Source organism: Thunnus thynnus, chromosome 5 (genome assembly GCF_963924715.1).
Source record: "Thunnus thynnus chromosome 5, fThuThy2.1, whole genome shotgun sequence".
Lineage (NCBI taxonomy): Eukaryota > Metazoa > Chordata > Actinopteri > Scombriformes > Scombridae > Thunnus > Thunnus thynnus.
Genome location: NC_089521.1, coordinates 15,139,184 through 15,164,465, shown reverse-complemented (window position 1 = coordinate 15,164,465; position 25,282 = coordinate 15,139,184). Strand labels below are relative to the sequence as shown.

At 38.7% G+C, this 25,282-nt stretch overlaps 2 protein-coding genes across 2 annotated transcripts; both read left to right on the top strand.

Moving 5' to 3' along the window:
* Nucleotides 1-8,362: 8,362 nt before the first annotated feature.
* On the top strand, nt 8,363-18,332 carry LOC137182887 (uncharacterized). Its single transcript, XM_067589452.1, has 2 exons — nt 8,363-15,565; nt 16,862-18,332. Exons 1-2 carry the CDS (start codon nt 10,294-10,296, stop codon nt 17,569-17,571), a joined length of 5,982 nt encoding a protein of 1,993 aa, XP_067445553.1. The 5' UTR covers nt 8,363-10,293; the 3' UTR covers nt 17,572-18,332.
* Nucleotides 18,333-20,218: 1,886 nt separating this feature from the next.
* Nucleotides 20,219-24,678, top strand: fam185a (family with sequence similarity 185 member A). The gene is made up of 8 exons (XM_067589476.1): nt 20,219-20,911; nt 21,591-21,700; nt 22,505-22,597; nt 22,803-22,941; nt 23,612-23,653; nt 23,749-23,844; nt 23,940-24,074; nt 24,213-24,678. Exons 1-8 carry the CDS (start codon nt 20,485-20,487, stop codon nt 24,323-24,325), a joined length of 1,155 nt encoding a protein of 384 aa, XP_067445577.1. The 5' UTR covers nt 20,219-20,484; the 3' UTR covers nt 24,326-24,678.
* Nucleotides 24,679-25,282: the final 604 nt, after the last annotated feature.

Here is a 25,282-nt window from a genome sequence, read left to right as displayed (position 1 = left end):
AGATACAGATATATTTTATCACAGACGTATCCAGGTGTTACACAACATGCCACTCGCTCTCTGCTGCTTGGGTGGTGGAGTGTAAATCAGCTGAATTGGACGCTGGACAAATGCTGGAAATACGTCACATATCACTAACTTTAGACAACCTAGAACATTTTTAATCTACATTTTTATTGCAGATTGTACATTTTACTCACTAACTATATATTTAACTTGCTCATTTAAAAATATATATATTTCAAAGTAATTTTTAAAAGTCTTACTCAGTGAAGGTGTATGTGATTCTTCTTCATGTGGGGAGCGGTGGGGTGGCATCGTAGCGCCCTCTATTGCCCAGCCACCACTGATTGTACCCCAAAATAACTTACAAAAAGCCCTCAAAGCACTTTAAAATATGCAAATGTATACTTCCACTTCAGAGGAAAACACTGTATCACTAACTTACATTTACCTGGCAGATAAATGTTACTGGTTATGCTTTTATATAATTATTTAAGAATTAAAAGCTCAAACTTGAACAGACATTAAGTAAATTTAAGTACATTGTGCTGATAATTCCTCTCTTTCACTTTTCACTTTTAAGTATAAATTTTAATGCTTTTAGTTTCACAGTATTTTTACTGTGAAGTATTAATAGTATCAATAGTTTTACTTAAGAAAAAAGTTTGAGTACTTCTTCTACCACTGCCAATACCAACATTCCCAGTTAGAAAGAGGGTGAAAATAAAGCAAGACTGCGTTTGTCTGGGCCCCCAAATCACTAAATCCACCCCTGACAAGAAGAAGTACTGCACTAGTTGGTTGGTGATTATATTATATTATATTATATTATATTATATTATATTATATTATATTATATTATATTATATTATATTATATTATATTATATTACATTATATTATATTATATTATATTACATTACATTACATTACATTACATTATATTATATTATATTATATAGTAGTTATATTAGCATTAAACCTACAGCTGTTACAAGTCTGAAGTTATTCTTCCTTGTCAGTTTGGAAAGTTGTACATTAAAAGAACATACAATCATTTCATGATCAGACATATGTTGGCAAATTTATTGATTCTACATCCTAATGTGTTGTTTTCACAGACACATGGTTAATTAACGTGCCTTTCCCTGTTGTGGGTTGTGTGACAAGCTGAATACACCTTTTGTCTGTTATAAACCTGCAGATGGTTGATGATTTCAAAGTTGTTCTTTAAACAAAGACGTGGGACGAGATGGTGGTTAATAAATGACCGCTACTAATATGTTATAAGTAACACAGCTGTAAACACCACATTGTCTGCACCGTACATGTCGACTCCACCGCGTTGTTGTCCTTGCACTGCAATCAACATCAGGTTGTTGCTACTGTACAATAAACTTTGTGGATTATAAAAACTATAACCATCAATCTTTACTGTTTCAAATGAGGAAGCAGCTGGTAGTTTCTGTAACAGCAACAGTCATGTTGTTATGCACTTATAATATATAATTATAATAATAATCCCTTCAAACTTTCTTCATTTCATAAACAAATGCTACTGCCATGGTGTTTAATTTACAGGCATCACTTCACTCCTCACAGGGTTTTTTTTTATCTGGGACAATAAAGATATTCTGTATAAAAATGAATCTATTTTTTTCAACAGTGGTTAGTAATAATATGTTATTGTTAAGTCAGTTATCCAACCAGCATAGTCAACTCTATAATTATGTTGAATTTATTCAACACTGTTTCTCCAAAGGATTTCTCAGTTGTCTTTGATGCTGTATTATTTCACTTTTTAAAGGTTTTAAGGCAAATCAATAAGCCTCCACTGTTAGATGCAACTGAAACAACGGTTGTGAACACTTGTTTTTCATTTCTGACTAAGAATAAAAATAAGGCAATCGATCAATAAGACATCATGAGTATACACCCTCTGCCTTATCATACTGGTCCACATTTGTTGGAGATATTTGTTGGAAAAGAGTTTGGTTATTGCACCATAAGGTTTTTTGTTGTTGTTGTTTTTGACTAACAAAGTCAAAGAGATCCTTTAAAATGCTTCACTGGTTTTTATCCAACTTATCATTATTTGCAGAAACTCAGAAAGACATTGATGTAAGTTGTACCCGCATACAAAACAACTGTGGAGTAAATTGTTACAGTTTATTGCTGATCATATCTATCCTCACGTTTTATTACTTTGGAAAAAATATGCTGTTTGGATTCACTGAATATGAAAGGAATCTCTGTTCGCAGATATTTTTATTACTATTTTGACCAAATTTTATATTCACCAGTCCAAATACTTCAGCAAAAAGCCAAACTTCTCAGAGCTGACTGTCTATATCAAACAACACATTTCTTCAATATGTGATTGTACAAACAAAAAAGCTTTTAAAACCTATAACCACTGTAAGCTTTACAAGATATTTACTTAACTTTTGTTTGTTTGTTCGTTTTTACAACCTTTAGTCTCTCTGGTGTGTTTGTGATTGTAGACTCAAGTTGTACACACAAGATGCTGTAAACTTGTTGTATACTTGCTTCCCTGTTATATCATTTAATTATTTATTGCACGTCACATTTAATTTTTTGCGCTTGTCACCTTCATATATATCATTACTTAATTTCTTTGTCTGCAGCACAGTCCATGTTTACTTTGTACAGTCAATATTTCATTTCAAGTTTTATATCCAATTTCAAAACTATTATTATTCCATTGTGTAAATAGATTTTAAATTTTAAATTTAATCTTAGTACTCGGCTACTTTGTTTATTTCAATATTATTATTATGACCTTACTCTTGTTCTGTTTTTATTCTTCTATGTTGCGTTTGTTACACATTCTTTGTATGTTTGTATACTTGACTAATAAAGAGATTCTTTGCTTCTTTTTCTTTGCTCTCCACTGAGTAAGATTACAGCTGATACTGTGATGTGTTGTACGTTTTACTCTGCTGGGCTCGTCTGCCTGTTTCAGTTCCCAAATACGGAGGAAAAAAGTGGAAATGTTGTACAATTGTTATTAATAATTATAATGTTAAATATTAGTGTAATATATAAATATTAATTATATATATATATATATATATATATATATATATATATATATATATATATATATATATATATATATATATATATATATATATATATATATATAATTATTATAATTCTTAATTATTGTGACTAAACAATATATTCAAAGATGGAGTTATTTATATTAAACCTCTGGTTTCGGTTGTTAGAAATCATTGAAGCCCATTACTGGGTCGGCTCTGACTATGTTAGTGTCCTAGATGAGATTTTAGACTGGGGTCCTGCAAAAAATGTAACATCACCTCCAGTACAAGAACTTCAAAATCACAAAATGACAAATTTGTCAATCTGTAAAACATCCAGTACATCAACAACATCAACAACAACAACAAAACTTTACAGACAAACATGAAGATTATGGATCTGAGAAGACGTTCAGGTGCTGCATCGCTACATGCTGGTGAATGGTTACTGCCACTAACAATAAAGGTAAAGTAAGGTGGTGAAAACAGTAATTTCATGGTTTTCATGACTCAGTTTTGAAATGTTGACACGCAAAACAAGCTTAAAATTTCAATAGAAAGTTAATTTATTTAATAAGAAGTGCATAATTTAATAAGAATATGTTCTAAAACCCTTTTATAACCTAATTTACAGATACATGCATGATGTATTCTACTGAAAATAGTTACATTACAAAGGTTTTTGTATACACTGAAACATTTGTGTCCTCATGCTTATAGTGTTATAGTATATAATTTCTAATAGTAATAAAAATACTTTTAAACTAGTTTAGTTATTCATAAGATTTGAAACAATGCACAATGCTTGTGAGGAAATACTGTCCAATTTCCATATGTGACAAGTTATATAAAGTATACACATAAGTCTTAAATGTGAATCTGAAATTTTGAGACATTTCTTAAAAATGTCACAAGGTGGCAGTGATGTGAAGGAAATGCAGCAAAGTGCATTTTCCCTCAAAATCATCACATCCACTGATTCACACAGCTGTGCTATGAGCGCTCCTGCGCAGATGTTGGGAGGTGTTGGTTGAAAGTTTATTTACTTCTATTGCACAACAAGTCTTAGTCCCTAGTTTTATTACATCCAGGATATCAGTGCTATTACTCATATAACGTCAACATTATGTGATTAAAATTTGAACACAATGCCTAAATGCTTATGTTTCATAACGTATTAATATTTGATGAAAGTTGTCTTCTTGTTATGATAGAAAACAGAAACAAATCCTGCACAGATGTGGAAAATTACATCTCCTCTAACCATTCTGTCAAATGGTCCTCTCTCTCAGTCGACACCCATTTACATGCTACTCTTGTTGTATCTGCCAGAGAGATTGGAAAAGTAGTGTACACAGTGTTCATTAGTGGTGACATTAGCTTACTCTAAAATGGGATTTGTTTATTTCTTTTGACCGACATTGTTCATTGGTTAAATGTTAAACTGAGCACCAACACTTAAACAGTTGCCATAGAGATGAAGATACAGTTTACAGGATAATAAAAGTTATTTTTGGCTCACATAACATGAGGCAGCACAAAGAGAAAAATCCTTTATAGCTTCAGCAGTGGTGATACATTTACTCAAGTACTGTAAACTGAGGTACTAATACTTTACTTTCATATTTGAGTTTGATACTGATTTATACTCAGAGGGAAATATTGTATTTTTTACTTCATTTTTTTTATTTGACAGCTTTAGTTTCAAGTTACTTTGCAGATTAAGATTTTACATACAAAACCAGATAATCTTAGGAAATACTATACATTATTATGGATAAATAAAATATAAAACAGATAAAGTAACTAACAGTATATAAAACTGTTAAAATTTGCTCCACCTCAACTTTCTACAATAGTAAAATGCAAGTTACACATTAATGTATCGATAAAAATAATCCAATAATTTATTTAATATTATAACACTCACAGGTGCCAGTTTTCTTCATTGAGTACTTTTACTATTGATACTTTACTTTACTTTTTATACCATACTAAGTACATTTTGTTGACAATTGTAACATTTAGTTAAAGATCCCCTCCAGACACAATTTATAAAAATACTCAATCAATTAATCAATAAACCTTTATTTGTATAGCACCTTTCATACAGGTTAGTGCAGTTCAAAGTGCTTCACAGATGACTGACAAGCCGATAATAAGACAGAACAAGTGTAGACTGTAAAAACAACAAAAAAAACAAACAATTTGAGACCAATACATGCGAGAAAATACAAATGATGAAAATATAATAAAATAGATTTAAAAACTATAATAACAGTACTTGTGAAATAGAGTGAAATAAAAACTAGATTAAAAAACTAGATAAAATAGATTAAAAAGACAAAACAACAATAAAAATGATGACAATGAAATACAATAAAATAGATTTACAAGCTAAAGTTATAATAATAATAATAATAATAATAATAAATAGAGTTAAATAAAAGCTAGACTAAAAAATAGATTAAATAGATTAAAAACACAAAACAAAACAGACAAATAAAATCAATGAGGGATAAAAATATATATAGTAATAAAATAATAGCTAAAATAAATTAGAATAACATTTTACAACATAAATACACTAAACTAAGTGAATAAAATAAAGTAAATAATGTCTATAAACCTTCTTTCTTTCTTAATCAAAAGCCAGGCTAAGAGGTTCAGTAGGTTTTAAGTTTACATTTTAAGTTTTCAACACTTCTAGCTGCTCTCAGATCCTCATCAGATCGTTCCAGCAACTCGGAGCATAAAAGGTAAAAGCTGCTTCACCGAAGGTTTCAGTCCTGCACTTTGGAACAACTTACAGACTCATGCCTGAGGACCTGAGGGGCTGTACTGGTGAGACATACAAACGGGTGACAAATTAAAGGAAAAACCAACATAAGGAGTCATAGTAAGGTGTTGGGTCAGCACGTGCCGCCAGAAAGGCTTCAATGAGCCTTGACATTGATTCTACAAGTATCCAAACTCTTCTGGAGGGATGAACACCATTCTTCAAAAAGATACTCTAAGTCAGTCCAAAATCTCCCATAGGTGTTGGGTTGAGGTCTGGTGACTGTGAGGGCCATAGCATGTGATTCACATCATTTTCATACTCATTAAACTATTCAGTGACCCCTCGTGCCCATTGTCATCCTGGAAGAGACCACTCCCATCAGAATAGAAATGTTTCATCATAGGATAAAGGTGATCACTCAGAACAACTTTGTATTGATTTGCAGTGACCCTTCCCTCTAAGGGGACAAGTGGACCCAAAGCATGTCAGCAAAATGCTGCCCACAGCATAACAGAGCCACCAGATTCCCTGACTGTAGGGGTCAAGCATTCAGGCCTGTACCAGTTTTTCCTTTATTTGTGCTTTAAAAATACATATTTTTTTAAAAAAAAAAATCAGTACGGAAACTGCCAGGCAACCAGTGTAAGGACTTTAAAATTATGGTGTAATGTGTTCTCTCCTTCTGGTCCTTGTCAGCACTCAGGCCGCAGAGTTCTGCATCAGCTGGAGCTGATTTATGACTCTTTTTTTTTTAGGTAGACCAGATAGGACAGCATTACAGTAGCCAAGCCTGCTCTATGCTATTATGTGTCTGATATGATTTTTCCACAAAAAAAGTTCAATTATCTCATTAAAATCCTCCATCTACAACTTCTCCCTCATTGAGAAATCCAGAATGAATTAATATGTTTTCAAAAGTTTAACTGAGGACACAATATGTAAAAAGTCCACACACATACACACACACACACACACACACACACACACACACACACACACACACACACTCTTGTATAAGTTGTATATTGGACCACAATTGTCTCCAAGCTAGTTGTAACGTGACGAATCCTGCTCGTAGGCCCGCCCCTTAAACTCAGATTTAAGGTGAGCTCAGAGAAACTTTCCTCTTTCAGCAGAAGAATGTGAAAACAAACTCTGCACAAACATCATTCCGCACAGCGAAGCTCAAACATCCAAGTGAGGGAAAAACACGTAAAACATGTTTTTTGAGTGAAGGGGGACTTTAAGTAACATTTTCAGTGCAGGACTTATTTGTAATGAAGTATTTTCCCAGTGTTGTATTTCTACTTTTACTTCTGGATAAGAAAAACAAGCTCTGATTCCAATCTAATTACTTTTACCAGCCTCTGGAAGACTCTGCTAAATATTATTAAAGAATTGGTACAGACGAGAGAAAGGGCCAACAAACATATCGAGTATCGAGATGCACTCAGTCACACCTTTCTGTGCATTCACGTCTCATTCATCCAGTGTGTATTATGCATGGTTTCTATTAACCACAGCTGGGAAATACACAGAATGCACAGAATAATGTAAAAACCAAACGGCTGCACTTGAATGCCTTTGTGACAAAGGTCTGTGCAGACAGGTCACTGCAAGACACACTTGTCCCATTGGACAGAAAGTGACAGCAGCAGATAACCTGTTCCCACGTTACGCCCGCTTTCCATATCCTTCATCAGGACAAGAATTCTTAAATATAAATCTCAAACAATGCCTTAATGAAGTCCAGGGTTTTGGAACAGAAACAATTTGTCCTGACGCTATCTGGTGTTGGCTAGCTGTAGGAAATCCAGCCCAGATGTGAGGAACATTTAGTTGTTTCATTTTTACGAATCACTATCAGTCGTTGTGCGATGAAAAACATTCTCACACATGGCAAAGGAATGTATCAGTTACTGAAGAATTAAGGAATTGGCAACAGGCAAATCATGTGGATATGAATGTGAATATGAGTGTGTGTGTGTGTGTGTGTGTGTGTGTGTGTGTGTGTGTGTGTGACAGAGAAAGGGGAGATGAGGAGTGATACTTTAATATTAAAGTGATACACACTGATCCACAGGATTGAGGCAGATAATGTATCATATGACTGTTTCGCTAGATGAATATGTTTATTTGTTCTCAGCATGCAAACAGTGAGTCAGACGAATATTATTGTCCAGGTAGGTTTAAACCTTCAGGCAGCCAGACTTAAGTGCAGACTACGACAGACATTGGGTTCACTCCAGTTCAGTTGGAAATGGGACACTTATGCACATAACAGACATGACCGACGACAGTGTCTCCTCTGCCCAAAGTGGATGGAGATGAAGTGGTCTGCCAGGAAGCGCAGGCAGCAAAGCTGGACTGATGGTCAGATGTTTGTTCTAGTCTGTACGGAAAAAACCAGCAGTGTTTACACAATCCAGGATAGAGAGTGGGCCAAGCCAGCTCACTGGGGGAATTCAAAACACTGTTTCCCAAGAGGGCACCCTGAGGAGAAAAAAAAAAGCTGTTGTCCATAAATGGGTAAAGCCAAGAGTGTGGGTATTATTGGGAATAATAAGTTCCTAGCTGTGCTCTGCAGCTGTAGAGAGCAGAACGAAGCCATTTAGATTAGCTGCTATCAAATGAATTGACCTTATTAACCTTAATCAAGTGCATTAAAGCTGTAACGATTATCGTTTCTCATGCAGCCAGTGCATCAGGTTAGTCTTCTGTAGTGAAGCAGCAAGTGTCTGAGATTTAGGTTTGGCTGTGTTGGTAAGATGTGTCTCTATGATAATCAATCAATACGGCCTAGTGTTCAGACAGAAGTCTCTTGAGAGTGTAAACATTTCTCTCACACTATTTCCCAGAGTAAGTGTTGAAGCACTGAAGTGATTGTGAAAGGTCAAAGGATACTCCTGGCTTTTATCCTGCCAACAGCTGTCAAATGTCAAATGAGCTCATAAGCTGCATCAGCATAGAAGGAGGATGGGTTCGGATTGAAATGTCAAGTCATATTTAGTGCAGCAGGTTTAGATAGATAACTACCACCTTTATATGACTTTTGCAAGATGCCATCTCTCTAGACGTAACTATGAACTTACAGGTAAATTCTGTTCTATATAAAACCTTTTTCTTTCGTCTGAACTAATTTTTCACTTCTAACCTGATGCTTCCCACAGTCCTCCTGCAAAACAAATGGTTTCCTTTGTCATTATTAAAAGGACAGCTGAGAAATCTCTCCAGCTTAGTTGAGTCAGAACAAACCAGCCAGAACAAACTGCACAAGGGTCAAGTTTCACTACTGTCTAAAAATAAGAAAATTTAAGTGGTCTAACAAGCATTAACATGGACAAATTTCTGACACATCAAAAAAAAAAGCATTGCATGCTATCACTCATATCCTGTGGTGGGACTGACATTTACACGCCGGGTCTGAGAAACTACAGCCTCATTATCTAAACTCCCTGCCAAGCAGATGCCTCATTTAGTTCATGTGACTGTGTTTTCTCTCTTTCTTTTTTTTCTTACTTATATGTAGACATGATGAATTAGCTTAGATGAACCTACAGTCTGTGTGCAGTGAGCTTCGCTTCTCCACCCAGCGATTGCCTCACCAATTCCCGACACTTGTTGCAGATTAGTACTGTCCGAATAAAGTCAATAGTACATGAGAAATGTCTTTCCCCTGGCATAGTGTTTGAATCAAGCAGCCCTCTTGGATAAATCCGACATTCCTGACTTTCATTACTCAGGAGCTGAACTAAACCACACAGCTTACAGTAAAATGAAATATGTCCTTACAAATCTACAACAAACCCCTGGCTCCAGCCCAGGAGCCAGTATTTTCCTTCAAATACATATTTTGACCTGTTGCATCTGTCACTCACATGTTTGTGCACCCACTGAGAGGAAGCTTGGGACGCGCCTGCCAATGCAACTGTGACACACATGCATATTCAAGGCCCTGATACACTTATTATTACAGCATGGAGGGAGAATGCATTGCAAATGGTCTTCATTAGGTGATGTGATTACAGTGAGGACAAAATGGAATGTAACAACAGGATTACAATAAGACACACACTTTCTGAATCTCTACTTTGGTTACGGCTAATTCTGCTTATGTTATGAAGTAGAAATATTTTACTATTTCCTCACGCTTTCTGATCCTCATCCACTATCTCATACAGACCATCTACTGTGACTACATCCACATAATCCTTTTCTCCCTCTCCCAGTTTTTTTTCACCTGTCTCCCTCTCAAAGCTTCTTGCTCTCCACTTCTCTCGCAGACTCACTTTCCACTGAAGAGCACCATCACTTCCCCCTCCCTTCTTTTCTCCCTCCCAACTTACCTCCTCCTCTCACTGTCACTGCACTTCACAAATTGAGGTGGGTCTATTTTACAATCGCCCCCTCCTCTCCCATTACTCTTCACTCTCAGGACGCGATGAGGTTAACAGCACTGTGCATATGTGGGACCCTGCTGGCCTTCTTGAACCTCTCTTGGACCACAGCGGACGCTGGTGAAGGAGTCCTCCTGGGGGATAAAGGATTTGGGCCCTGCGCTGCAACTCTGAGACCTGCTGTGCCGTGCAGACCGGGGCAGGATGAGAGCACGTGCCCCTACCTATTCAATCTGCCGCCGCTGACTGTCCATTTGCCAAAGCAACTAAGAGAGCTGGAGAAGATCATGAAGGATCTGCAGAAGCTGAAGGATAATGTGGACCAACTGAGGAAGATGTGTGCAGATTGTAAAGTAAGCCAAAGTGAGAGAGCGTGTGGGAAACAAGGAGAGAGAGAGTATGAAATGCTGATTGAGGGCAAGCATGAACATAAGGATGAGAGGAGCTGGATGAATGAGAGAAATCCTGAGAGAATACAAGAGAATGACAGAGATTTAAAAAAAGAGTGTGGGATGGACAGGGTTAAAGCGGAAAAGACTATGGAGGGAGACGGTGACTCTGACTTAGAAAAAAGAACGACTTTGGAAGAGAAAGAGAGAGAGAAATGGGGAGCAGAAAGAGCGAGCGATAAAGGACCCACAAAAGAAAATGAGAAAAAAAAAACTCTAAAAGAAGCGGCAGAAAAAGATGGAAAAACTCAGGCAGAGGGGGCAAAAGGAGAGGACAACAAAGAGCCAGACAGAGATAAAGGAAAAGGTGGAAAAGGGAATTCAAAGGGAGATCAAGAGGATAACTTGGAGAATGGAAAAGAGAGGAAGATTACAACTAATGTAAAAAGTAAGCAGAAAACAGAAGAAAGTGACCATCACATTTGGCAAGATAAAACAAAGGCAACAGAGAAAAAGACCCGAACTGAAGAAGACAGGGGCCATGATCGAATAAAGATGTCAGGGGACCATGATGGGCATACAAATAGGGAGCAAGAGCAGCACAGGGAGGAGAGGAAAAAGGAAATGGAAAAGAGAATAAAAGCGGAGCGAAATAATGAGAAACCAAAGCAGACTGAAAGCATCGGCCGTGCAGAAAAAGAGGGGACTATAAAAGAGGGCGAGGTGGAGGAGGACAGGGAGAAGGGAAAGGAGATCAGAACAGAAGAAGAAAAAACAGTCCAGAGTGTTCAGAGAGACAGTGATGGAGAATCAGCATCTATCAAAGCAATCAAGGGCACAGACTTTGTTTCAATCAGTCCGACTCCTCGATCTATCATTAGCTTAACTCAAAGGCCTGACTCCATGGACTCAGACGAAGCTATAACCATAACGTCATCTCTTCCATCTCCTCCTTTGACCAGTTCCACTTCACATTTTATCACAGATTTCAATGAAGAGACGACAATAACTGCTTATAGAATACCATCCTCAAACACAGACCTTTGGACAGCTGGTATTGCTAAACACCATGACGCAGAGTCTGCCTTTAGGACCAGCAGGCCAGCAGCAACAGCCACAAAGATACCTAGTGGTGGTGCTAGCTCTCAGAATGGAGTAAGCTCAACTACAGCAACTTCAACCACCGCTAATCCTCATCAGAACTTACACACAACTACATTCCCTGGAGCTGCAGATCGCAGCCGTTGGCCATCCAAAAAGAATATCAGCTCAAACACTAAGACTGTCGTTAAACCTCTACCAGGCCGATCACCAAAGCCTGGCGAAAAACATAAAACTGGAGTTAAGCCTGTAGCAGACCAAAAGCAAAAAAGTTCAAAGTATGACCGTAAACTGGACCAAGCCCCTTTGCCTGACAGAAAAACAAAACATGACCAAAAGCATAAACCTTCTCCACATAAACCCACACCTGACCAGACATCTAAACCTGGCAAAGACTCTAAACAAGTCCAGGTTTCGAAACCTGACCAAAGATCCGATAGTTTACCCACTGATCCACCACCTAAACATGGTCAAGACAGGACAGCTAATCAAAATCTGGAAAACGACCAAAAACCCAAACGTGTTCAAGACAGGACAAATGATCAAAATCTGGAGAACAATCCAGAATCAAAACATAGTCAAGACAGAACAACTGATCAAAATCTGGAAAACAACCAACAACCCCAACGTGTCCAAGACAGAACAACTGATCAAAATCTAGAAAATGACCAAAAACCCAAACGAGTCCAAGACAGGACAACTGATCAAAATCTGGAAAACGACCAAAAACCCAAACATGATCAAGACAGGACATCTAATCAAAATCTGGAAAACAACCAAAAACCCAAACGTGTTCAAGACAGGACAACTGATCAATATCTGGAAAACGACCAAAAACCCAAACGTGTCCAAGACAGGACACTTGATCAAAATCTGGAAAACGACCAAAAACCTAAACATATTCAAGACAGGACAACTGATCAAAATCTGGAAAATGACCAAAAACCCAAACGTGCCCAAGACAGAACAACTGATCAAAATCTGGAAAATGACCAAAAACCCAAACATGTTCAAGACAGGACAACTGATCAAAATCTGGAAAACGACCAAAAACCTAAACATATTCAAGACAGGAGAACTGATCAAAATCTGGAAAATGACCAAAACCCCAAACATGTCCAAGACAGGACAACTGATCAAAATCTGGAAAACAACCAAAAACCTGCACATGTTCAAGACAGGACAACTGATCAAAATCTGGAAAATGACCAAAAACCCAAACATGTCCAAGACAGGACGACTGATCACAATCTGGAAAACGACCAGCAACCCAAACGTGTTCAAGACAGGACAACTGATCAAAATCTGGAAAACGACCAAAAACCCAAACGTATTCCAGACAGGACAGCTGATCGAAATCTGGAAAACAACCCAAAACCCACACGCGTTCAAGACAGGACAACTGATCAAAATCTGGAAAACGACCAAAAACCTAAACATATTCAAGACAGGACAACTGATCAAAATCTGGAAAATCACCAAAAACCCAAACGTGTTCAAGACAGGACAACTGATCAATATCTGGAAAATGACCAAAAACCCAAACTTGATCAAGACAGGACAACTAATCAAAATCTGGAAAACGACCAAAAACCCACACGTGTTCAAGACAGGACAACTGATCAAAATCTGGAAAACAACCAACAACCCAAACGTGTTCAAGACAGGAGAACTGATCAAAATCTGGAAAACGACCAAAAACCTAAACATATTCAAGACAGGACAACTGATCAAAATCTGGAAAATCACCAAAAACCCAAACGTGCCCAAGACAGGACAACTGATCAAAATCTTGAAAACGACCAAAAACCCAAACATGATCAAGACAGGACAACTGATCAAAATCTGGAAAATGACCAAAAACCCAAACGTGTTCAAGACAGGACAACTGATCAATATCTGGAAAACGACCAAAAACCCAAACTTGATCAAGACAGGACAACTAATCAAAATCTGGAAAACGACCAAAAACCCACACGTGTTCAAGACAGGACAACTGATCAAAATCTGGAAAACAACCAAAAACCCAAACGTGTTCAAGACAGGACAACTGATCAAAATCTGGAAAAAAATCAAATACCAAAACATGTTCAAGACAGGACAACTGATCAAAATCTGGAAACCGATCAAAAACTCAAACATGTCCAAGACAGGACAGCTGATCAAAATCTGGAAAATGACCAAAAACCCAAACGTGTTCAAGACAGGACAACTGATCAAAATCTGGAAAACGACCAAAAACCCAAACATGTTCAAGACAGGACAACTGATCAAAATCTGGAAAACAATCAAATAACTGATCAAAGCCAGTTACCGATCCAAAAGCAAAATGGTCATCAAAAACCAAATCCTCCTGTTCAGAGACCTCCATCTGATCAAAGACCTGCAACTGTCAACACAACCAGCTCTGACAAAGAGCCTGAATCTGATGAAATCTCAGTATTTAATCAAAACTCCAAACCTAAGAAAAAACCTTTTCATCCTTTTAAAACCAACAAGACTGACCAAGAACAAAAACCTGACATTAAGTCGAGAAGCGAAGAAAAAACAAAACCTGATCAAAGGTCTATATCAAACCAAGATTTCACATCTGTTCAAGAGCCTGAATCTGGAAGAAGTCAAACAATTAGCCATACGACAAAACCTAACCAAAAGTCTGTGACTGAATTAATGGAACATTTTGATCAAAAGCCATCAAATAAACCCAAATCTATCCAAGACTCAACGCCTGGACAAAAGCTTACACCTGATCGTGATAACACACTCGCTGATCAAAAGCCTGAATCCAGCAAGAAAATCCCTAAAATTAACCAAAAGCCTAAACCTGGCCAACTGCCCAATTTTAACCAAAACCCCCCAAAGCTTGTGACAGGCCAGAAGACTAAACCGAATGTGAAGCCTAAACCAAACCAAACACCGCAAACCAATAATGGGCTAAAAGTTCCTCGGCCCGCCCAAATACCTAATCTCAGCCTCAAATCTGTATCTGATCAAATCCCTGGCACAGAATCCAACAAAACATCCAAACGATGGCCTCCTCCCAGACACAGACCACCAACCACACCTACACTCCAGCCAGGAGCAACACCTGCTCAAAGACCAAAACAAGCAGTGCAACCAAAGCCAAGCCCAAAGACCAAAACACACGTTGATCTTCCTCAAATCAGCACGACTACCATAGACATCATCCAAGACTCTCACACTGACATGCTACCTACTTCTCGGCCTGTAACAGCTGAAGTGAGTCACTCCCCAGGGGAGACAGAGTTCAGTCCCAGCACGATGAAAACTATAAGTCTGGATCCCAAGACCTCTAACAGCTTGGAAGCTGGTCCCTTCCCTCGCCTTCACGCTCTCCCTGAAGGCTTCACAATGAGCCCAAACAGCAGGATCACGTCTGATCTGAGGCCACAAACAGCCGGTCAACTATCACCGATCCCAATGACAACAAGACCAAACAAAGTCATCCATGGGATCCTCCCAAGTGTTATGCCTAGCGCCAGTCCAGGATCCACAAAGCCAAATCCAGCTTCTAATGGTGACTCCAGCTTACGAGCTAAGATACTTCACAATGTGGAGGAAGTCCCTTCCCCCAGTGCTCAGCCCATCTCCATAGTAAGCTCTAACATCAGGTCAACAACCCTGGCCACCTCTGGCCCCGAGGCACCGCTTGCTGAGTCCTCCACATCCAGTGCACGTGAGCTGCGTGTCAAAATCAATCAGGTGGCTGCTTTCCCCAGTAACAGCCTGAGTCAGAATGGAAGACCATCAGACAGGGAGTACAACCAGGGAGGCAGCAAACCCCCAACGCTGATACCATCTGAAGGCAAGACATATTGTTTTACACTGTCACAGTGTCTGAACAATGTATGCATGCTCTACCATTAGCTTACACTTTAACTACACACTAACTGCATGCAGGGATTGTGGTTATTATTACTGACAGAGCTTGCAGTAGCAGTAAATATTAATGATTTGCATCCCCATGTGCCATAATTGAATCAGTCAACTCAAAGAAATGTTGTAATATTCACCAAACAAAAGGAAAATACAAAAAAGGAAGAGAGAAGCCACATGCAACTTCACCAATAAAAAAATCTTTGAAATTTTCAACCAACCATGTAAAAATCTTTTGATGACATTAGATCACAAGCATTAGGCTGAGAAAACTTAAACAAATGGTTGCACATTAGTATTTGAGTGCATATAATTGTGTTACTCATAAAGCAAATTGGTATGACCTAAGCTAAAAGCCTTTTTAGTAAGAGGACCACACAGTAAGCACTAAACAAATAAAAAATGATAATTTAATTATGTGGTATGAGATCATTTGTCACCATACATCGCGGCTATTATTTGTCAAGGGTGTAATTTGCATATGTGTGCAAAATGTATGTGCATCAGTGTGAGCATGGTGATTATGGATGGAAAACCACAAGTATGCCAAGACTAACAGCTTTGAAACATCCTGCAGCAGAGTGTGACTCACACTGAGCAATTAATTCTTCAGTTTAACACTTTAACGTTCAAACATTGCATGTTTATAAAATCAAGAACTAACAGCCTGCAGTGCACAGGTGAAGGTCTCAAATTACTGCATATGTCTTTACATTACTTTAAGTCCCCCTATATAGTAGTTATAAGCAGTATAAACAGTTAATAAATGGCTTATGACACACAATAATGAAGTTGTACGCATATATAAGTGTTTATTCATGTATTTGTCTACTACAAACCATTTATTAAATGTTTATATTCTGCTTACTAGGGGGACTTAAAGTAAAGTGTTACTTGTTTCATATATCAGAAAAAAATACTGATAAAACATAATAATTTTAAAGTTTCTGCATTTCTTGCATTAATCTCTCAAATTCAGCTTGTGTGGAGGTTGACCTTAAAAGACTTTAAAGACACTTTTTTATGGTGGAAAAGTGGGCCTAGTTTTGCACTGACCTCTGTTGCACATGTGACCTCACTCAAAACATTTCAGGGCTACATCCCAGCTGTTAGATGATCACCTGCAGGCAGGATTTTAGATCATTCTCTAAGTCCCAGTTTGCTTTTGAAAAAATAATCATGATTCTTTATCATTTCTTCCTGATCACATTTTCCTTATCTACAGTTACCATGGCGAGGAGAGACTGCTCTGACCTGTTTCTGTTGGGGGAGACTGAAAGTGGAGTCTACCTGGTGACTCCAGAACTCCACGGCAGAAGCTTCTCGGTGTTCTGTGACATGGATAGGAATGGTGGAGGATGGACCGTGCTGCAGCGCCGTCAAGACGGCAGCGTGAGCTTCAATCGCACTTGGGCAGAGTACCGAGCAGGCTTCGGTGAGCTGAACGGAGGGGAGTTTTGGCTGGGCAACGACATGATCCACCTGCTGACCCGGGAACGGGACATGATGCTGTTTGTGGAGCTGGAGGACTTTGACGGGGTGATGGAGTATGCAATGTATGACCAGTTCAAGGTGGCAAGTGAACGGATGCGATACAGGCTGACAGTAAGAGGTTACTCTGGCACTGCAGGTGATTCACTTCGCTACGGCAGAGGTTATGATCACAACAACAGGTGGTTCACCACCCCGGACAGGGACCATGACCGCTATCCATCTGGGAACTGCGGGGCCTACTACAGCTCCGGCTGGTGGTTTGATGCATGCATGGCTGCAAACCTCAACGGGAGATACTATGTGGGAAGTTACAAAGGAATCCGGGATGGGATTTACTGGGGGACGTGGCACAACATATCGACAGAGTATTACCCTACCAATGACAGACAGTCTTTTAAAAATGTCAGGATGATGATAAGACCAAAGGGCTTCACACCCTGAGTGGGTGTGAGTCTCGGGCAGGGCGTGTTTGAAAAGAAAATAAACAAAAAAAGATGTAACTGCTAACCACACCCATAAGCTCCTAAAATGCTCCATGGAGTATTTAATATTCAGTATTTAATAAAACCTATTATACTTTAACACTTACACACTATTTTTTGTGATCAACGGTTTATTAAAGTTCAAGTTATGTATTGACGACTAGCAACAAAACATTACATTACTAGTACACATAAAATTTATGACACAGAACAAAACAGGACTAATGGCAGCACCGAGCCCCCAGTTAGATCTCCATATAGTACACCGGGGAATGTGTGTTCTGATGTCAAAAATAGATAAATACATAAAAACAAAAGGGGGGAAAGGTCAAAAAGTCACATGTGGAGGAGCAGTTACTTTCTGTACACTGTTAACACAATGCTGCCGCCTTGTGGTGGGATGTGATTCTGAGATACTATTTTGTTTACAGGAGGATGTGACAATGATAAGGATGTACATAGTACTTATAAAGGTTATTCGTTAATTACAAATTGTCTTTTCATAGTCTTTTAATATTAATATGTCATTATAACACTTATGTCGAGAGTGGAATTTGTTTGTTGACCAGAGAGGGAAATCCTCTTGTGAGGAGTTATTTTTCTATCAGTGAAGATCACAGAGTTGATTTTTTAAATTACAGTACTGGAAGTTGATGTTGGATTGGAGAGTTTAATAATTAAGATTGTTTTGTGAAAATAAATAAAATGTGCTACATAAAAGCTTTGGATTACTTTCCTTTTTTCTGCTGACATTTCCTGCCAACTAAAGTACTAAATAACCAATAAATTCAAAAACTGTGTGTTGTATTTATTGTACTGTGTATTCAGTTCCATCAATATTATTATTATTTTTAAAAAGGCAACATGGCCTCTCAGTAATCAGCCCCATGCAGGAGACTTTAACAAATGTTTCAAGACTCAAACTCCCTACAACCTATGCAGAGAGAATGACGTCGCTTTTGAATAGCTAACCTCGTCTGCTGATTGGACAAAACCACAAGAGGGGCGGTGCTATGTTTACACAAGATCGTACATCCGGTGTGTCAAGTTCCTCAAAGTGACGCAGAATAAGGCCGGAAGCACGTGACTTTGCCCTCAATATAAAAGCATAAAATCCCATGTTAAAGGATGGGGTGTTAGAACTGTGTCTGGTAGTGTTTTTTGGGCCTTTATTTCCATCCAAAAGAGTAACAAGTGTTAAATAGATCATCCAGAGTCCCGTTGAGAGGTTTGCTGTAGCAGAGTGGTTTTATTTTTGTATACCAGTTTATACAGAGTGGGTCTGACACAGTAAACTGACTGAGAGGAATGACAGGGAGGCACATTTAACATTTATACAGTGATCAGACAGCATGCAAATACAGCTGTGATCACTCAAGAGGGGCAAGAAGCTGTTCCCAGATGTTACTTGATTAATACTAGGCGAACAATTTTCACAGGTGGATTCAAATATTTGGATCAAAAGCATGGGGATATAACAAAGAATGGTTTACTATGAAGTCTGTATCTACAGACATAAGTCTGTAGGCTTCATCACAAGCAAGAGCACTCCTCAATACTTGAAGTGTTTTTTGTGACAGGCTGGATTACTAACTGGGCAGAACACCAGGACCCTGAAAGCTCCAGACTGGATGTGTACCACACAGTTTGTGTTAATGTAACTGAAAAGTTGTTTGGAAATACGTACCACTAAAACACAATATCAGCTAGCATAAGGGCCATAAGGTGAGTTCTGCTTTATTTCCTAATCTTGAGGTCCTGTTTTGAAGAGGGTCAGTGTGTCAAAATATAGAAATTCGTTATTTCAGTCCTTGGCTTACATTAGCTAATTTCTAAGTTAATTTGTGTTTACCATCTGTGGCCGGATTGTGTTCCAGCATAGAAAAACTGTAAACACTGCACAGAGGAGAGAAATGTGAGGGTTAACTGGGGCGCTGCAGCTCATTTTTGCCCCCAAGCAGGATAATCTGGCCATAATGATGTGTGTACTTTTCTCCCTCTCTTTGACTGTGTGTGTAAAGTTTCTACAAAACTAGAAACTAAACCAAGGCTATGGAGGTTCAGGTTGAGCTCAAGAGGAATTATTTTATTACTACGATAGAAGGGGACAATATAAACATTCTGTTATATTTGTGAAAGAAATAATTGGTTACATTACACTGCTCACAATTTTACAGGGTGTGGTGTGTGTGTTTCTGTCTTAGATTGTGTGACTGACCTTTATTTAACCTCCTCATATTTTTCCCACCTTGTTTATAATATCCCTTTTATTATTTCATATCAGAGCAACAACAAATACTAACATTGAAGCTTAAATTTTAAAACATAACCAGGTGCCCATGGTGAGGAACATAGATCTTTCTTATCCTATGTTTTCAACAAAAATATATATGATATCTGGAGTTTATGTCAAATAAACACAAATTAGCAAAAAGAAAAAGTCTTATGTAAAAGGTGTTGATTCCTAAGGCCAGAGAGAGGTCAAGTCAGTCAACTGACCACGAATAATGCTCATTTTATTGATTTGTTGTGAATTGTAAATGTTTATTCTAGACGACCTTTTATTTATTTAACCTTTTTTCGTATTTCACGCCTTATTTATAATATCCCCTTTATATTTTCTATTAGAGCAGTTGGTAACAACGTTGAAGAAGAGGCCTACATGTTTTTAGTCAGTTTGTTGTGACTGTTAAACGACGCTTTGAGTCTGAAAACTGACCGGAAGTGTTGTTCTTTCGGTTCGACAGAAACTTGACAGTGTTATGAAAACGCATGTTGACTGAATGGCAGCTTCAGTAGATTGAGTGGGTCAGCAGCTTTTACAGAGTCAGTGTGCGGTGTGAATGAGCTCGTTTACCGTGAGGTGACAGAGATGTTTTGGAGCTCGGCGGGTCAGCGGACATGTGTGGGACTCCTCCGCTCCTGGTGCCTGACGGTCAGTCCCGGGACTCTCGCAGCCCCGCGGTGCCTCTCCGTCTCTTCCTGCGTGAAATCTGCGGTGACCCCAACACACGAAGAGGGGAAGAAGCAGCCGCTGAAACAGTGGGCTCTGGACGTGAGCCCCTTCAGCACGGTGCGGGCACAGCTGGGCTGCAGCATCTCCATCCGCCCGCTGGACCCGCACGCCTTCCCCGAGGCCGACCGAGCCTTCGTCTCGGTACACGGAGCCGGTACTGAGCAGGAGGTCAGCCTGGATCACCTGCACGTCCTCTACGACGACCAGAGCCAAGAGCTGCTCATCTCTGCTGAGCAGGTGAACAGCAGCCTGTCAATTGATCTGACCGCGCCAATCAAAAGTAGTGAGTATCTCCTATGAAATAATAAAGATCCTCTTCACATATGTTAAGACATAAAAAAAAAAAACTCTGCTTGGAAAAATAATGTGTGTCTGATATTGTTTTTACAGAAAAATATATATAATTGCAACTTTAAAATCCTTAAAATGGCATCTCCTCCTTTTCCCTCATTAAAAATTCCATAATTAATAAATATGCAAATATATTTCATCTTAAAAGTTTAACTGCTGGACACAAGATGTCTCCTCCTTCACTGTAAAGTCCAGTATCAGTGTTTGTGTACGAGAGGCTTCAAGTTTCCACATCACACTTGTGTAAGTTGAATATTGGACCAGGATTGGCTCCAAACTATTTGTATTGTCACAAATCATGCTCGCCCTTAAAATCTGATTCTTAATAAGCACAGAGAAACTTTCCACTTTCAGCAGATTCATGTGAAAACAGCCTTCTAGTGTCAAACTCTGCACATACATGATTCTGCACGGTGAAACTCAAACATCCAACTGTAGGAACAAGAAGAGAAACAAATTTTTGAGTGGAGGGGAACTTTAACTTTAACAGCCGCAGACAGATAGTGGTGATCAATGACGACCGATAAGCAGCAGCAGCAGCTGTAATGACAACAACTGCATTGACTTTTCATGCCCTCGCATCACTTCGGTATGTGTGTTTTGTCTGTCAGATCTCTTCATTACCACTCAAGGAAAAGGTGACGTACAAGTGAAGAAAATGGAGTGCGATATCTGCAAGGTGCAGACGGAGAAAGGCAACTGTTTGCTGCACTCTGTCAAGGTAGGTGACAACATTAACTAATGTTTATTGCAGAAAACACACTGAAAAGAAGTGGAGATGGTATTATGGTAACTTGTTGGCTGATATTATCTTTAATAAGCAACAAACTGTTGATTTCATAATTTCGTATTGCAGATATTTGAATTATTGTGGAAGTTGAATTATTTTTCTTCCTCACTTCATACAACTATCAAATTAGCCTCAAAATCAGATACTGTGTCTTATATTAGACAAGTCGGAAAAGCTCCACCAGCTACATTTGTACTGATACTCTATACGCTATTTGAGTCTTGACTGGCCGGCATGATATACAGGACTGTGCAAAAGTTTTAAGCACTTAAGATGTTTAGATTCTCATCAAATATGCAATACCACCATCATCAAGTTGGTCCGGGATCACATGAAGAGACAGAAGTAACTTTAGGTTTCTTCTGTTTATTAAACTTTGTATCAAGTTAGTTGGTGAATAAGAACTATTCACTGCATTATTTTGCTCACCCACTAACTTTATTTTTAGTGTCTAAAACTTTTGCACAGTTCTGTATGTGTGCTTCAAAAACCATATCAGTGTTTCCCAGCAGCAACAACAACTTGAGTTGGCTTACAGCACAAAACATGAGCATATGTCATAAGAAATGAAGCTACAAACAGTCCACAACTAAATCAACTAATTCAAGTTGACATTAAATTACCCTGTAGACTGTTGTTGTAGGATTGAAGATGCTCATCATCCAGACAGGACTCATGAGTAAGAGGGACGTGTTTCAGGCTGACATTTTCTCACTCTTGTTTGTTGTATCTTAGGGTCATCACGTTGAGGTTCAGTCCCGTGGAGGACATGTTACAGGTGTGGGCACTATCCATGGCAACGTGGACATCAGCACATGTGGAGACAGTGTAAGGAAGGATGGTGTTATCGTTTCGTACACTCAGCAGACATTAGGGGGCAGCAGCAGCCTGAAAACAGGATTTATTTACACTTGTTTTCAGCATTGAGTCTTATGTCATGACTGGAAAAAGTTTGAATAATTTATTGGTTATTTGCATACATACATCACCTGTCTGCAGCCCTGTGCTGTGATCAGTTTGTTTGTGTTTGCAGGCAGTGGATGTCAAGAAGCTGCAGGGCACCAAGATGAATGTTTCAACAGAACACGGTCCTCTGAGGGTTAAAGCCATCTATGCGGAGTCCAGCTGCATCTCCTCGTGCTCTGGCAAAGTAGAACTGGGGCATGTACACGGTGAGTAAACAGCAACATCTGTTTATCCGCATATATACAGTCGGCTTGGTTAGTACGGCGGCCAATCTCAAGTGTGAGTGAGAGGAGCAAAATCTATGTTTTATTACATTTATTTGGCTTTTGTCCAGCTCTAGTTCAGGTGGTGGTGTTAAAACTCTGCAGCCAGCATAGATCAACCCTGTCTGTGGGTCCCAAAATTTTCAAAAACCACATTACTGTAGCTTGGTTTTTAAAACAGGATACAAATAGGGTACGTTGGGGATCCCTGCTCCGATCAAAACAGTTGATTTATGTGCAATGTGGTTGTAGTTAATCACAAATTATGTACTTATTTGTTTTGGCAGCAGCCATAAAATGGGTAAGTTGTAAAAAACACTAATTCTTGGAGGCAGATTGGAGGACTGAGGGTAATTTAATGAGAAGTGAAGAGAAAAATATGCGTCATCCTCGTAGAATTTTAATTTATTCCTGATACAGATGAGCTTTCATCATAGAATACATGGAAACAATTATCTTGTTAACTTCAGTGATGCATAGCCTATGATGAAAGTGTTTCCCCTGTCAAGTAGTCTTTTAAATATCTAGTAATCTGCCTGTTGGTGGCTGAAGATAAACTGACCGATATAGTCACGTTAGTTGGCACTGACCTTGTGTTTTTATTGGATAAAAGGTAACGCCACTGTGAAGAACGTATCTGGAGATACAGTTATAGGTAAGTATGCTGATCCTCTTGCATAATGAATTACGTATGGTATCTGTCAGCAGCTGGTCAGAGCAAAACATCCAAGGCTTGCTGTGCTTTTGCAGATGGTTCAAATAGTTTCCTGAAGGTTTCCTCTCACAGCGGAGGCATAGATGTGTATGTGGGAGACGGTGGCAGTGCTGAACTTCACAGCCAGGAGGGTAAACACATAGTATAAGAACAATATTCACCTGTCTCTATCTTTTGAATCATCTTCCTTTTCTTAGTCTATCCCTCATTCTTCTGCCTTGCATAGGAGCCGTGTGTGTGCGCGTCCCCTCCTCGTTAAGAGCAGGGGTGGAGCTCTGTGGAGTATCGGTGGATGTCAGCCCAGAGGTTGTTCTGCATGGAGTAGAAAACAACAAAACTGAAGGCCAAACCACAGTTACTGGTAAGCCATTAGGTTTTATTACATCACACTTCATGGTACAGTCAATAAACAAAACCCTCCATGAAGTAAATCAACACAGAACATATTTTGCCTGTTTCCTGTATTTCTCTCATTTCCCGTGTTCTTTGTCTGTCTCAGGCTACATGAACGGAGAATCTCCAGCAGACCAGTGGGTTAAAGTTCAGGCAGACAGAGGCTCTGTCCGCCTGAAGACGCAAAGCTGGTTTGAGTCCCTGAAGCTGAGAAGCTGAATGGCGAGATTTATGCCACATCACCGCACTGAGGCTTTACTCTGACACCGGATGTATCTTTACGTTGCCTAAGTATTTAAAATTCTGTACTCAGGTTATGCTGTACTTTCAATGAGGAAAGTCTGTATCATCTATAAGTATTTAACAATTATTCTATGTTAATATTCTGTACATACACTGAGTCTAGGAAACATACTGTGTAACTGCAAACCGGTGTTGGTTTGTGCTGAACTGTCAAATGGTTATGAGTTCTAATTAGAAACAGCTGTTCATATTTTTGTATGTTTACTATCCAGTGATTGTATGTTATGTCAGTATGTAAATACTATAAAAACTATTATTGGAAGTCTCAACTGTGACAATAGTGTGGAAACTGTTGAGATAATTCTTATACCTGCATGTCATCAAAATCATAGTTACAAAATGACAAAGTCATTCCATAAATCATGCCTGTTCACTTTTAATGACCAGGCTATAATTAATGAATGTTACTAATGAAGAAATGCTTATCTTGACATGTAATATGAATATTTTCCAACATCTCCCATAATCCCCTTTGCATATTCAAAAAGGTGCTTCATATCATTGCCCCAAATGAGCTGCGAAACTGTACAGGATCCCTCACTTGTTTCCACTGATGAGCTTCATTTCACCAGAGCGTGAAGCAGAAAGTGTGTGCGTGTCTCGCTGGGTTTTCTTAGAGAGTATTAACTGTTTAGGTCCTGCATTAAACACATCCACACACTGTAAGAACGTCAGTATAAAATAAAATGAGGGGTAATGCAGTTAGAAAGCGTTCAGTTAAAGGATAAGTCAAGATTTTCACATAAAATACAGATTTTTAATGTAAAGAGCATAAATAAACATATTTCTAAAGGAAAAAGACAGACACTGCATAGACAAACCAGTGTTAACAACAAAATGTAGAAATTTAAAAACCGTTACAATCAGTTATAA

What these genes read in the sequence shown, in the direction of transcription:
- LOC137182887 (XM_067589452.1), top strand. Translation starts at nt 10,294, where the DNA reads ATGAGGTTAACAGCACTGTGCATATGTGGGACCCTGCTGGCCTTCTTG. An exon ending in AACGCTGATACCATCTGAAG is followed by an intron (nt 15,566 to 16,861) that starts GCAAGACATATT and finishes CCTTATCTACAG; the next exon opens with TTACCATGGCGAGGAGAGAC.
- fam185a (XM_067589476.1), top strand. Translation starts at nt 20,485, where the DNA reads ATGTTTTGGAGCTCGGCGGGTCAGCGGACATGTGTGGGACTCCTCCGC. An exon ending in TCAGCACATGTGGAGACAGT is followed by an intron (nt 22,598 to 22,802) that starts GTAAGGAAGGAT and finishes TTGTGTTTGCAG; the next exon opens with GCAGTGGATGTCAAGAAGCT. An exon ending in AGAACTGGGGCATGTACACG is followed by an intron (nt 22,942 to 23,611) that starts GTGAGTAAACAG and finishes ATTGGATAAAAG; the next exon opens with GTAACGCCACTGTGAAGAAC.